The 15,172-nt window shown below is 51.0% G+C and overlaps 1 protein-coding gene across 1 annotated transcript; it reads left to right on the top strand.

Annotated features, from left to right (window-relative positions):
- Nucleotides 1-8,713: 8,713 nt before the first annotated feature.
- LOC144247756 (uncharacterized) lies at nucleotides 8,714-10,912 on the top strand. The gene is made up of 2 exons (XM_077789334.1): nucleotides 8,714-9,799; nucleotides 10,067-10,912. The coding sequence occupies exons 1-2, from the start codon at nucleotides 8,714-8,716 to the stop codon at nucleotides 10,910-10,912; spliced, it is 1,932 nt and encodes a 643-aa protein (XP_077645460.1).
- Nucleotides 10,913-15,172: the final 4,260 nt, after the last annotated feature.

Raw genomic sequence — 15,172 nt, 5'->3', positions numbered from 1 at the left:
CCATCTGGGATGTCCCGGAGGTGTTTCCAAGGGTCACGGAGCTACTTCGCTTCACTCTGCCAAAAAAATGGATCCGAATTTTGGGAAGTGAGGACCCCTCACCCAGGGCTCCATGCATGCTGTTTGACCTCTCTTGTCACCCCAGATTTGGGGATTTTCCTGCAATTCCCAGATTTTTTTGGGAAGTGAGGAGCCCTCCCTCAGGATTCTGTGGATGCTCCCTCACCTTTTTTCCACACAGGATTTGGGGAAAGGATCAGATTTTTTGGGAAGCAAGGAGCCCTCCCTCAGGACTCCACGGACGCTCCCTGATTTTTGCCGTGCAGGATTTGGGCACTTTTGTTTAGGGATCAGATTTTTTTGGCAAGCGAGGATCCTTCCCTCGTGATTTCATGGATTCTCCCTGATTTCCCCCCGGAATTCAGGACCTTTGTGCACAGAGGGGAGGATCCTCGGGAACTTTTGCCCCGCTGGATTTCAGCCTGACTCAGGAGCCGCCGAACCGGCCCAGCCTGGCCCGGGGCTCTCCGGAGGATTCGGCTCCCGCCCATCTCGTTTTTGTGTCCAGCTCCGGGCTGGACACGGCGGTGAACTCATCAAACAAAGGCTTAATTAGCACCTGCTGGATGACTTAATTAGCACCTGCAGCATCTCCCGGGTATCGGTCTGGAGCCTGGAGCAGCTCCTGTCCCAAACTCCCGGGACCTTTGTGGCTTCCCTGGAAGTGGCCAAGGCCAGGCTGGACGGGCTTGGAGCTGGGAGGGTGGGAATTGTCCCTGCCCGTGGCCCAGGGTGGGATTGAAGGTCCCAAAAAACCTGGACACCCCCAAGGGCTGCAGGATCCAAGGACTCGATCTGGAGTGTCCATGGTCTTTTCACGGCTTTTTTTTTCCAACAGGCTGGGAATGTTAGAATGTTGGGAATGTTGGGAATGATGAGCCTGTGGAGACCCCAGAGCCCCTCCAGGATCTGCGGGGGCTCCAGGGAAGCTGGAGAGGGACTTTTCCTCAGAAACTGCAGGGATGGGATATAGGGAATGGGGTCAGGGGGACAGAGGGGGAATTTGGGTGGGATTTTGTGGAATTGTTCCCTGTGAGGGTCCCAGGTTATTCCATGGATTCCCCATCCCTGGGAGTGACCAATTCCTGGAGCCTGGAGCCACCAGGGACAGCAGAAGGTGTGCCATGGCAGAGGTTGGAACGAGACGATTTTAAAGATCCTTTCCAACCGAAACCATTCCATAATTCCATGAGCTTAATTCCATGAGCTTCCCAGGATCAAGACAATTCCTATAAATCTCTGACTTTCCCGGCTGAGTCACGGCCTTGGGTCTGGGACTCTCCTGTAAAACCTCCCCATAAATCCCCCAAACCCCATCCCAAAGCTTGGTGCCTGTTTTGAGTCCCATTTTCGGATTTCCCAGCCTGTTCCTGCGTCCTGTTGGGCTGCTCCCTGAAAACCTCCTGCTGATTCCCAGCCCAAATTAATCCCTAATTTCTTCTCTGCTTGAAAACCTCCTCCTAATTCCTGGCCTAAATTAATCCCTAATTTCTTCTCTGCTTGAAAACCTCCTCCTAATTCCCGGCCTAAATTAATCCCTAATTTCTTCTCTGCTCCTTGAAAACCTCTGCTAATTCCCAGCCTAAATTTATCCCTCATTTCCCCACAGGGCTCTGATTGCCTCACTGAAGCCCCACGACTTTTCCAGCAGCCATCCCATCAAAGAACCCAATTCCAGATTGCTTCATTCCCCCTCCGGAGCTCACTGGGAATGAACTCCCTGGAGTTCAGCCTTTCCCAGGTTTTTTGCTGGAAAGTGGAGCAGCCTTGGGGACACCCAAGGAGGAACTGGGATACAGAGCCAGGTTTCAGCCTTTTCCTGACCTCTTGGAAAAGGATAAAATCCTTTTTTTTTTTTTTTGGAATATCAGCTCTGTGATGCTCCTGGTGCCACTGGGAAAGGCAATTATTGGTCTTTGAGCCAAAAAACCAAAAGGATTTATCTTGGATTTTGTCTTTTCTATAACTTCCATGAGCTAGGCTGAGTTGATCACTAAAATAATTAAAATTACAACCCTGGGCTCGCCATTTGCTCCATCCCAACACCTGCACGGGGCCCAACCCAAATCCCAGGATTTTATTCCCCGTGGAATCCCAGCACAGGGATGGAGCCGATGGACAGAGGTGCTGGGGGAAGAGAAATCGGTGCCAGAACCCCAAAAAAGCTGAGCTTGGAGAAGTCACAGGGGTTATTCTGACCCTGAAGCCAGGCTTAACCTCCCCCGAGCCTGGTCCGGAACAAAGAGCTCCTAATTAGCGAAACCAAGAGTTAATTAAGTCATAAAACCCTTTTAGGGTGAAGCAAGAGGGATCCGGGTGAGGAGTTTCATTCTCATTTTGCCCTGAGCGCTGTTAAATCCCCAAATCAGGAATTTACTCATAATGAGAGAAGTTTTCTTGTCTGCAGCTCCTGTGCAGCTCTTTAATTACAAATTAATTAAATTAATTAAATTAGAGCGCTGTCTTTGCTCGGTCCCTCATGCTCCCTTTAGTCCCTGCCCCGTGCCCAGAATGGTGGAATGGTTTGGAATGGTTTGGAACCATGGAATGGTTTTGCAATGGTTTGGAATGGTGGAATGTTTTGGAATGGTTTGGAATGGTGGAATGGTTTGGAATGGTTTGGAATGGTTTGGAATCATGGAATGGTTTTGCAATGGTTTGGAATGGTGGAATAGTTTGGAATGGTTTGGAATGGTTTGGAATGGTTTGGAATCATGGAATGGTTTTGCAATGGTTTGGAATGCTGGAATGGTTTGGAATGGTTTGGAATCATGGAATGGTTTTGGAATGGTTTGGAGCAGTGGAATGGTTTGGAATGGTTTTGGAATGGTTTTGGAATGGTGGAATGGTTTGGAATGCTTTGGAATAGTTTGGAATCATCTAATGGTTTTGGAATGGTTTGGAGCAGTGGAATGGTTTGGAATCCTGGAATGGTTTGTAATGGTGGAATGGTTTGGAATGGTTTGGAACGGTTTGGAATCCTGGAGTGGTTTGGGTGGGAAGGACCGTAAAGCTCATCCAGTTCCAACCCAGGGGCAGGGACACCTTCCCTCACCTCAGGTTGCTCCAAGCCCTGGCCAGGCCAGCCTTGGACACTCCCAGGGATGGGAAATCCATGGAATAACCTGGGACCCTCACAGGGAAGAATTCCTCCCCAAAATCCCACCCAAATTCCCCCTCTGTCCCCCTGGCCCCATTCCCTGTGTCCTGTCCCTGCAGTTCCTGAGGAAAAGTCCTTCTCCAGCTTCCCTGGAGCCCCCGCAGATCCTGGGGGGGCTCTGGGGTCTCCACAGGCTCAACATTCCCAACATTCCCAACATTCCCAGCTTTGAACAGGAGGCCCTGAGAGAGGTGGGGGATCCCTCCCCAATCCCTGGGGACAGGTTCTGCCCACCAGGACCCACAGGTCCTTCTCCTTGGGGCAGATTCCCAGCAGGACAATCCCAGCCCGTGCTGCTCCTTCCCAGATCCAGCGGAGAAAAGGGGTTGGGCTGAGCCAAACCCGAAATTAAAACTTTTCCTGGAGACACACAGAGAGGGAGGATCCCATGGGATTTTCCAGGAGCCGCCTCCACGGGCCAATGCTGCGCTCTGGTGGTTGGGGACACTCGGGGGAACTCAAGGGACACTTGGGGACACTCGGGGGACACTCCGTCCTCTGTTCCCTCATGGAAAAGGGACACGGAAGAGCTGGAGTGGGGATGGAAATGGGGCTGGAGCAGCTGGAAAAGGGAATGGAGAATCCTGAGGGAGCTGGGGGGGCTCAGCCTGGAGAAAAGGGGATCCAGGAGGAATTTGGGATCTGATCCCAGGGAATGGGGCAGGACAAGAGGGAACGGCCTCGAGCTGTGCCAGGGTGGGAAATTTGGGAAAATTCTTCCGGGAAAAGGCCTTGGAAAGGGGCTCAGGGAGGGTTGGACTGGCCGCCCGTGGAGGTGTCCCAGGAATTCCTGGATGTTTTTCTGGGTGTCCAGGTGGGGATCGAGCTTGGACTCGCCCACCTTGGAATTCTTTTCAGGGATTTTGGAATTCTGCCGGTTTTACCCCACCTGGCAGCCGCCGCCAGGTGAAGGTGGAGGAAAGGTGTTAAAGCAGAGAGGGGTTGGAGGAGGGAGGTCCCAAAAACCCAGGAGGAGGAGCCGGGTGGCACCTCGGGGATTCTCCACCCCACCTTTAATAAGTCAGGAACGCGGATTTGGAGGGTGAGGCCCCAGGAATGCAGAGCTCCCTCCCTGCTCCAAAAAAAGAAACGCTGGCAGCAGAACAAAAGGAGACAGAAAGGGGAAAAAAAGGTGAATTTTCAATGTGTGATCCGAGGCGCTGGGTTGAAACCTCAGGAGATGGAAAATCAGCCAAGCTCCATGAATTCCCACCTGGGAAGTGCCTTCCAATGCCTGACCACCTTCTCCAGGTGGAAATTCCTGCTGGTGTCCCATCTGCCATGGTTCCCGACCGGGAAAAATCAAAATAAATTTATATGAACGAGATCAGTTTATGAGCTATATTTCTATGGCTGTGAACTGCTCGTTTCGGTCAAAGGGAGCTTCAAACCTCCAAAAATGGGAGCCGAAAACCACGGTGGAATTGTGGCTTCAGATCAAAGAAACGAATCCCGCAGGAGAGAAGCCACAACAAAGCCACATTCTTGTGGTCCAGGTGGAGCTGGACACTCAGAGCTGACCAGGAAAATCTGGATTTGTTCCAGACGGAGAATTCCCGGAAAAAGGGAGGGTTTCACCCTCTCTGCTTCTTCCCCCACGTGGGGCACAATTACCCCAGAGATCCCAAACTTCCTGATCTGTTTTCACATCCAAAATATTCGGGGCCCTTTCTCCTGGCCACAAAAACCGCCTGGGCGGAGCTGTTTCTCCGAGTTCACACGAAACCACATTTTTTAATTAAAAAAATTAAAATACTCAGGCCCTTTGCCCTTCCTGTGGGTTTGGGCTCTGTTTTGGTGTCACCAGGGCTGGGCTTTATTTTGTCCTGGTCACTCTTGGCTCTGCTGGAGCCAGCAGGGCCAAATCGGCCTTTTTGGGGTTATTTTGAGTCACAATAAACCCATGAAAGAATAAAGCAGATTTTAATGACTTTGAAAATCCATCTTCTGTTTTTTTGGTGTTATTTTGTGTCACAATGAGCCCATAAAAGCGCTGAACAGGTTTTAATGACTTCAAAAAATTCACCTTTTGGTTTTATGAGGATTTTTTTTCAGTCTGTGTGAGATAAGGAGCTGAATCAGTGAGAAAGTCACATGCGACTTTTGGAGGAAGTTTATTTTTGGGTGGCAGCCCAGCTGGTTGTGCAAGCGCCTCACCTGTCCTGGTCACCTGAGAGTCACCAGGGCCACATTCCCGCTGCTCCGGGGACAGGTGACAGCCCCGGGACCCGCGTGGGGACACCCGGAGCCAGAGGTGACAAAAAGCTCCCAGGAGCTGATAAACTTCCTCCAGCCCCTTGTGACTTCCCCAGGCATTCACTTCCTTGTCTCCCAGGGGCTAAAAAAACTCCTGAGAGCAGGAATTCCTTTTTTTTAGGTCACTAAAGATCTGCTCAGTGCTTTTTATGGGCTCATTGTGACACCAAAAAAACCCCCAAAAAACAGAACATGGATTTTTAAAATCATTAAAATCTGCTCAGCATCTTAGTGACTTCATTGTGACACAAAATAACACCAAAAAAACAGAAGAAGAATTTTTAAAGTCGTTAAAATCTGCTCAGCGCTTTCATAGCTTCATTGTGACACAAAATAACCCCAAAAAGTAGAAGATTGATTTTAAAAGTCATTAAAATCTGCTTAGCACTCTTATGGGTTTGTTGTAACACAAAAAATAACCCCAAAAATATATAATATTAAAATACTCCAATATTAAAATGTTTAAATATTCTAATATTGGCCAAAAAGGCCGATTTGGCCCTGCTGGCTCCAGCAGAGCCAAGAGTGACCAGGACAAAATAAAGCCCAGCCCTGGTGACACCAAAACAGAGCCCAAACCCACAGGGAGGGCGAAGGGCCTGAGTATTTTAATTTTTTTAATTAAAAAATGTGGTTTTGTGTGAACTCGGATGAACAGCCCCACCCGGGTGGTTTTTGTGGCCAGGAGAAAGGGCCCCGAATATTTTGGACATGAAAACGGATCAGAAAGTTTGGGAACTCCTGGGTAATTGTGCCCCACGCGGGGGAAGAAGCAGAGAGGGCGAAATCCTCCTTTAATTATGGAATTCTCAATCAGGAACAAATCTGGGCCCTTCCTGCTCGGCGCCGTGGAACAATTTCTCCCTGGTGATCCTGAGGAGAGCTGAGAGGGGCCAGGACAAAGCTGTGCCCAGCCCTGGTGGCACCAACACTGAGCTGGGACCACAGGGCGGGGAGAGAACTGGAGTTCTTAATTTAAAAATTGATATTTTGATGGATAATGAGCTGCACCCACCACTAGGAGCCGTTTGTTTTCCTGTTTGTGCTCCATGGATGGAAATCCACGCCCAAAACTTGGCCGAGCAGTCCCAAAATCCGGGCATTGCGGGGTGGATGAGACGAAACCATGGATCTGGAGAATCCCATGGATAACCTGGCATCCCAAATCCCAAATCCATCAATAGCCAGGACCGCCCCACTCCTGTGAGCCCCCCAGGGATGGAACCCCCCCTGGAAAACCCATTCCTCCACATCCAGGGGTTCAACCCCCAAAAACAGCCCCGGGGCTGGGGCTGCTGCTGCTCCCCACGCCACGGAGGATTAATTATCCCGAGGTAATTACTCTGGGAAGCTGACATGGAACCACTCATTGTCCGGGATGAGCTGGCGGCTCCGACTCACTCCGGGAGGGCCACGGGGGTTACGGGACCGGCGGCTCCTCCGGTGGCTCTATAAAAGCTCCGGAGGAGCCGGGACGCGCCGGTCGCCTCTGGAAGCTCTTCCCACCCCCGGGAGCCGGGTGAGTCCCGTTCCTGAGCCTCTGGAGACGCTGGGATGGGAATTCCGGGCGGAATTCTTGATTGTTGGAGTGGGGATGGGATGGGATGGGTGGCTCAGAGGAGAGTCCCCATCCCAAGAGGTGTCCAAGGCCAGGTTGGACGTGGTTTGGGATTGGGGCTTGGGTTTGGAAAATAGCAGCTCGTTTTGGGGTGGGATTGGTGGATTCCAAGCAAAGATTTGGGGTGCTTATAGAAAAAAATACCAGATCGTTTTGGGGTGGGATTGGTGGATTCCGGGGAGAGATCTGGGGTGGTTTTAGGAAAAATAACACCTCAGTTTGGGGTGGGATTGGTGAATTCCAGGGAGAGATCTGGGGTGGTTTTAGGAAAAATAACACCTCAGTTTGGGGTGGGATTGGTGGATTCCAGGGAGAGATCTGGGGTGGTTTTGGGAGAAATATCAGCTCATTTTGGGGTGGGATTGGTGGATTCCAGGGAGAGATCTGGGGTGGTTTTGGGAGAAATATCAGCTCATTTTGGGGTGGGATTGGTGGGTTCCAGAGAGAGATCCAGGGTGGGTGTGGAAAAATAACACCTCAGTTTGGGGTGGGATTGGTGGATTCCAGGAAGAGATCTGGGGTGGTTTTAGGAAAAATATCAGCTCATTTTGGGGTGGGATTGGTGGGTTCCAGAGAGAGATCCGGAGTGGTTTTAGGAAAAATAACACCTCAGTTTGGGGAGGTATTGGTGTATTCCAAGCAAAGATTTGGGGTGGTTATAGAAAAAAAATATCAGCTCATTTTGGGATGGGATTAGAGAACGTTCCCTGCAAGAAAAGGTGGTGGGATGGACTTTCCATCAGGAGCTGGAGTGATAGGACACGGGGAATGGGGTAAAAGTGAAAGTGAAGAAACTGAGGTTGGATTTGGGAAGGAACTGTTCCCTGTGAGAGTGAGGAGAGCCTGGCATGGGATATTCCATGGATTTCCCCTCCTGGAAGTGTCCCAGGCCAGGCTGGAGCAACCTGGGATAGTGGAAGGTGTCCCAAGGCAGGAGTTGAGTTGATCTTTGGTGTCCCTTCCAACCCAAAGCACTCTGGGATGTTGGGATTACGAAATTCAGATTTATTCCTGTTTTTCCCGTGTGAAAAATGCAATCTGGGAGAGGATTTAAAGTGGATCGGTTGGAATTTCTGTGCTGGAGTGGGAGAGGACTCTCGGGGTTCACTGCTGAGTGCCTGAACCCCAGATTTGCTCCTGGAAAAGCAGTTTGGGAGCGAGGGAAGTTTTAATTCATTAATTTAATTAATTGGGGTTTTTTGCATGACATTCAGTGCTGAGTGTCCCTGAATGTCCCCAGTTGGCTTCAAGACGTGGTTCAGAGTTAAAAACGAGGGGTTGGGTCCTTCAGGTGCTGCTGGGGCCATGATGGGACGGTGGCACAGCTGGGACGTGTCCCCGAGGTGTGGGGACCAACCTGTCCAGGTGTCCTTGGGTGTCACCAAACGGGTGGGGAGGGACCCTAAAATTCACCTCATTCCAACCCCACCGTGTCCTTCAAGTGTCCCCAAGATGTCCCCGAGACCTCCACCAGCTGGGGTTGTGACACAGCTGGGACATGTCCCTGAGCTTTGGGGACTCGCTCAGGTGCCACCAAAAGGGTTGGGTTGGGAGGGACCTCAAACCTCACCTGATTCCAACCCCTCCGTGTCCTTCCAGTCCTGCCTCGTGTCCCCAAGATGTCCTGCCATCTCCACCAGCACCTCCCTCCGCCCTACCAGGACCCCGTGGCGCTGTCCCCCGGCGTCCCCTTCCCGGCTCAGCGGTGGCACTCCACCACCTGCATCCCCCAGGCCGTGCCCGGCCAGGTGCCCCTGCAGCGGGCGATGTCCTCCAGCGTGTGCCAGCAGCAGAGCGTCACCCAGGCCGTGCCACCCCGCCAGCTCCGTGGACCCCTCTGCGTGCCCCAGCAGATTGTCCCCAGGCGGGTGACAACGTGCGTGCCACCGCAGCAGCGCGTCGCCCAGTGCGTGCCACACCAGGTGGGGGTGACCCAGTGCGTGCCACAGCAGCTGCGGGTGCCACAGCAGTGCCCACCCGTCCCGCAGCAGCAGAAGATTGTCCCCAGGTGTGTCACCACCTGCGTGCCACAGCAGCGCGTGACGGGCGGCGCGGGTGTCACCCGGTGCGTGCCGCAGCAGCCGCAGGTGCCACCGCCTGAGTGTGGCCCCCAGCAGCAGAAGATTGTCCCCAGGTGTGTCACCACCTGCGTGCCGCGGCCGCCGTTCGTCACCAAGGGTGTCCCGCGGCAGCAGAGTGCCACCAGGTGCGTCCCCCAGCAGTGTGTGACCAGCGTCTGTCCCCAGCAGGGTGTCCCCAGGTGTGCCACCACCTGTGTCCCCCAGCAGCGCGCGGCCCGGGGTGTCTCGTACCAGTGGGTGACAGCGCCTGTCCCCCAGCAGCAGCAGAGTGGCACCGCCGGTGTCCCCTGGCAGTGGCACGGCAGGTGTGTCACCACGTGTGTCCCGCAGCAGTGTGACACTGGCGGGGCCAGCGTTTGTGTCCCCCAGCAGCAGCAGAGCGGGACGGTTTGTGTCCCTCAGCAAAGTGCCACCAAAGGTGTCCCTCAGCAGTGTGGCACAATCTGTGTTCCCCAGCAAAGTGCCACCAAAGGTGTCCCTCAGCAGTGTGGGACAATCTGTGTCCCTCAGCAGTGTGGGACAATCTGTGTTCCCCAGCAAAGTGCCACCAAAGGTGTCCCCCAGCAGTGTGGCACAATCTGTGTTCCTCAGCAGTGTGGGACAATCTGTGTTCCCCAGCAAAGTGCCACCAAAGGTGTCCCCCAGCAGTGTGGCACAATCTGTGTTCCTCAGCAGTGTGTGACCAAGAGTGTCACTCAACAGAGTGCCACCAGGTGTGTCCCCCAGCAGTGTGGCACAATCTGTGTCCCCCAGCAAAGTGCCACCAAGTGTGTCCCCCAGCAAAGTGCCACCAAAGGTGTCACCCAGAAGTATGGAACAATCTGTGTCCCCCAGCAAAGTGCCACCAAAGGTGTCACCCAGAAGTATGGAACAATCTGTATCCCCCAGCAGTGTGCCACCAAGTGTGTCCCCCAGCAGTGTGTGACCACAAGTGTCACTCAACAGACTGCCATCAAGTGTGTCCCCCAGCAGAGTGTGACCAAGTGTGTCCCCCAGCAAAGTGCCACCAAAGGTGTCACCCAGAAGTATGGAACAATCTGTGTCCCCCAGCAAAGTGCCACCAAGTGCGTCCCCCAGCAAAGTGTCAAGTGTGTCCCTCAGCAGTGTGGCACAATTTGTGTCCCCCAGCAGAGCACAACCAAGTGTGTCCCTCAGCAAAGTGCCACCAAGTGCGTCCCCCAGCAATATGGGACAATCTGTGTCCCCCAGCAGTGTGTGACCAAGTGTGTCCCCCAGCAAAGTGCCACCAAGTGTGTCCCCCAGCAAAGTGCCACCAAAGGTGTCACCCAGAAGTATGGAACAATTTGTGTCCCCCAGCAAAGTGCCACCAAGTGCGTCCCTCAGCAAAGTGCCACCAAGTGTGTCCCCCAGCAGTGTGGCACAATCTGTGTCCCCCAGCAAAGTGCCACCAAATGTGTAACCCAGCAGTGTGGCACAATTTGTGTCCCCCAGCAAAGTGCCACCAAATGTGTCCCCCAGCAAAGTGCCACCAAGTGTGTCCCCCAGCAAAGTGCCACCAAATGTGTCCCCCAGCAAAGTGCCACCAAGTGTGTCCCCCAGCAAAGTGCCACCAAATGTGTCCCCCAGCAAAGTGCCACCAAGTGTGTCCCCCAGCAGTGTGGCACAATCTGTGTCCCCCAGCAAAGTGCCACCAAGTGTGTCCCCCAGCAATCCGGTGGAGTGAAGATCTCCAGCCACTCCAAGAAATACTGCTCGGCCCCCAAGTGGCCCTGGTGACCACCAGGGCGTGGGACGAGGACAATCCCTGGGAATTCGGTGTTGGGTTCTTTATCTCCTCCCGCTCCCATCCGCGTTATCCCGGCTTTCCGGCATTTCCCTCCCGTTCCCTGGGGACATTCCAGGTGCCTCTGGCTCCTTCCTCGATGGCGGGATGGGACCAAATTCCCACAGAATTCCAATAAATGGTGATTTTAAAGCAGTAATATTAATAAAAGAAGGAATGGAAAGATCTGAGGAGTCCAGATCTCCACAGCTTCGAGGGGACTGGTCCAGATCGCATCTGCAGGTTTATTCCTGGAATTGGGATGGAATGTTCCAGTTGAGTTGGATTCCACAAGGCTCGGAGTTTTCCAGCACATCCAGGTTGGGATGTTTGGGAAAGCGAACGTGAATTTCTGATGGAATTGGGTAAAATTCACTCGTAATGCCGGGATTGGAGGGGTCTGGAGGGACCAGAGCAGGTCCAAATTCCCTGTTCCAGCAGGGAATAAATAAATTAATTAATGGTTCTGGAATATTCCCAGGGAAGGAGACTCCAGGCTTTTTCCAGAGCACAGCCAAAGAATTCCTAAAATTCAGGTGGAAAAGGACCCTCCATGTCCAGGTGAGCCCTTTTCCCTCTGGAATGTGGCCAGAATTCCCATTTTTTTAAACCCCTGACTCCCACAGAGTCCCCGAACAGCAATTCCCCAAAATGTCCCTCCTGAACCTTTTATTTTTATTCTTTGATTAAAATAAAAACCACAACTTGAAATGAAAACTCTTCAAAATAATGAAAGTTATAGCAGGGTTATTCTAGAAATGTTTAATTAAAAAAAGTAATTAATTATATTCATTTTGCTGAAGATGTGCACTGAAAAACAACTTTATTTACAGAAGTATATTAATATTTTACATATATATATATGTAAACTTAAATAAACATTCTTGCCTGACTTTGGATTAAAATCTTAGGTTTCTGCCTCTTGGTGTTTTTTTATTTAATTAAAGAAATATTTACTAAATATTATTATGATTGTTTTATTATTTATAATAAAAACATTTCATATTATTGTACCTATTTAACATGACGCCTTTATTTAACGTGACACACTTATTTAATAGAAATATTTCTTTCACGGAAATACCATTCAACGGAGATATTTATTTTCATGCTAAATATTTATTTAATACGAAATATTTATTTAATATGAAATATTTATTTAGTTAATCCAGCGAAACCCAGGCTGGAAAAATGAGCCTCATCATGAGGAAAACGAGCAGGAGCTGACGAGGTGACCCGAGGGGACAGGAGGGTGTGGCCGGGCTGGGGACGCTGTCCCGCATCCCTGCATCCCTTCCTGCCCCGGTGACCTCCTGCTGCCACCTGGAGTTGCCCAAGAGCTCCTGGAAGTCTTGGGAGATCCCGGGGCCTCCTTTTCCTCGGAGTTTGGGGTTTTATTCCAACAGGGAATGTGGGAAATCCACCACCCCCAGAGGCAGGCGTGGTCCCGCAATCCAACCCTCCGGAACGCCCGAAAACTGAGGGGGAAAATCCTGGGGTACATTGGGTTTGGATCCACTTAAAATTGGGATAAAATCCTGGAATGATTTGGGTTTCAGGGACCTGTTGGATCTGCCTAAAATCGGGATAAAATCCTGGAATGATTTGGGTTTCAGGGGCCTGTTGGATCCACTTAAAATTGGGATAAAATCCTGGCATGGTTTGGGTTTCAGGGATCTGTTGGATCCGCTTAAAATCGGGATAAAATCCTGGAATGATTTGGGTTTCAGGGGCCTGTTGGATCTGCTTAAAATCGGGATAAAATCCTGGAATGATTTGGGTTTCAGGGACCTGTTGGATCCGCCTAAAATCGGGATAAAATCCTGGAATGATTTGGGTTTCAGGGGCCTGTTGGATCCGCTTAAAATCGGGATAAAATCCTGGAATGATTTGGGTTTCAGGGACCTGTTGGATCCGCTTAAAATCGGGATAAAATCCTGGAATGATTTGGGTTTCAGGGGCCTGTTGGATCCGCTTAAAATCGGGATAAAATCCTGGAATGATTTGGGTTTCAGGGGCCTGTTGGATCCGCTTAAAATCGGGATAAAATCCTGGAATGATTTGGGTTGGAGTGACGTCAAAATCATCCCATTCCATGGGCAGGGACATTTCCCTGGCCCAGGTGGCTCAGATCCGGCCCTGGACATTCCTAGGGATGGGGAATCCATGGAAGCACCTGGGCCAGGGAAGGATTGATCCCTAAAATCCCATCTAAACCAGCCCAGGGATTTCTGGAATGGTTTGGGATGGGAAGGAACCTTAAATCCCAAAAAATCCCACCCCAGTTCCATGGGCAGGGACCTTCCCCTATCCCAGGTGGTCCCAGCCTGGCCTTGGGCACTCCCAGGGATGGGAAATCCATGGAATAACCCGGGACCCTCACAGGGAACAATTCCTCCCCAAAATCCCACCCAAATTCCCCCTCTGTCCCACTGGCCCCATTCCCTATATCCCATCCCTGCAGTTCCTGAGGAAAAGTTCCTCTCCAGATTCCCTGGAGTCCCCGCAGGTCCTGGGGGGCTCTGGGGTCTCCACAGACATTCCCAACATTCCCAACATTCCCAACATTCCCATCCCCTCCATACCTTTGGAGTTGTCCCATCTTGGGCTGGCCTTGTGGCTTTTCCCACAGAATCTTCCAGAAAATTCTCCCTGGAGGTTGGATCCCGGATTTTGGGGTCACCGGGATTTGGGGATGTTTTGGACGGGGCTGGCCCTGACTCAGCCGTGCCTCAGTTTCCCCAGTGTTTAATTGGGAATAATGACCACCCCCCCCCCCAAATTTCCCAGGAGCCTTTGGGAGATGAAAGGGCCTCGCAAATGTTAATTAAGGACATCGGGGTGCTAATTAAGGAGTATTTAATGCCAGGTCACCACGTTAATGCTCCGCTCCCTGCACTGGGCACACACAACCAGGAATTAGCAGCTCTCCTTGATCCCGAGCTTCCCAAGGAATTCCCATAAAACCCGGCCTAACCCAGGCTCCGACGCCTGTTTATTCCCGGAATTTCAGGTCAGGGAATTCAGCATTTAAACGTTTTCATCGTTGTTGTTGTTGTCGAGGGGAGGGAGAATCCATAAAAGTGAGAGGAATCCGGGACTCGCCTTCGGGTTCCTCCCTTGAGCCCTCCTGGGAATGTTGGGATCCGCCTGGAAAAGCGGCGCCGTGTCCCTGTGATTTCCTGCGGAGCCGGGAAATTAAATGGAAATCACGGGGCTGCCTCCGGGCTCCTGGGAAAGCAGGAAATAAAACGGGACATTAGGGGGTGGGTCATAATTTGGGAGCTTGATATTCCAAATATTCCAAAATTGCAATGTTCAAATTCTCCAATATTCAAATAATTTGATATTAAAATACTCCAATATTAAAATGTTTAAATATTCTAATATTCCTATACTCCAACATCCCAAAACTCCAATATTCAATTATTCCAATATCCAAATAATCCAATATTCCAATATCTAAGTATTCCAAAAATCTAATATCCAAATATTCCAATATTCAAATATCCAAATATTCCAATATTCAAATATCCCAATATTCCAATATCCAAATATTTCAAAATTCCAATATTATAATACACCAAATATCCCAATATTTCAATATCGCAATACTCCAAATATTCTGATATTCCAGTCATGGAATTCTCATGGCTGGGCACTGACCAATGGTCACATTCCCAAGGCTCCAGGGGCGTTTTCCCAGTTTTGGGAATTTTGGAAATTCTGAGCAGGGCCCGGAGCTGGATTCGATCCCTTCCAAGGAGAACATTCCGTGAAAATTCCCCTTTTTTCAGGCACCTCGCCTGCATCCCTGCGATTCAAAAGCGTCAAATTCCTATAAAAGGGACCAAAAAAATTCCAGGGACAAAAAAAAAATCTCCCAAACCAAAACAAACAAACAAAAAAACCCTCCAAAAAACCCCCCAAAACCCGAATTCCAGGCCCTTCCCTGGCGCAGAAGTGACTCCCAAATTCGGCATTCCCAGTCCTGCTCCTTTTCCCTGGTTTTTTTTTTGGGATTTTTGTGGGACAAACAGGGAACAAAGGGCGGCGCGGAGCAGGAAATGGGAATTTTGGGTTTTTTTGGGATGAGCCCGCTCCCTTCCCCACTTTGTCCCAAGGGCCCCTGACGGTCCCTCCTGTGTCCCCTGGATTCCCGGGAAGGAATCCGCGTGTCCCACAAATTATGGGATGCCCCGAGTCCTTCCTGC

The sequence above is a fragment of the Lonchura striata genome, chromosome 33, assembly GCF_046129695.1.
Source record: "Lonchura striata isolate bLonStr1 chromosome 33, bLonStr1.mat, whole genome shotgun sequence".
In the NCBI taxonomy this organism is placed as follows: Eukaryota; Metazoa; Chordata; class Aves; order Passeriformes; family Estrildidae; genus Lonchura; species Lonchura striata.
This window is presented reverse-complemented; position numbering and strand designations above follow the sequence as displayed.

Excerpts from the sequence above, each read along its gene's own strand:
- LOC144247756 (XM_077789334.1), top strand. The coding sequence starts at position 8,714 with ATGTCCTGCCATCTCCACCAGCACCTCCCTCCGCCCTACCAGGACCCC. Across the intron at positions 9,800-10,066 it reads TCTGTGTTCCCCAGCAAAGT|TGTGCCACCAAGTGTGTCCC; the intron begins GCCACCAAAGGT and ends ATCCCCCAGCAG.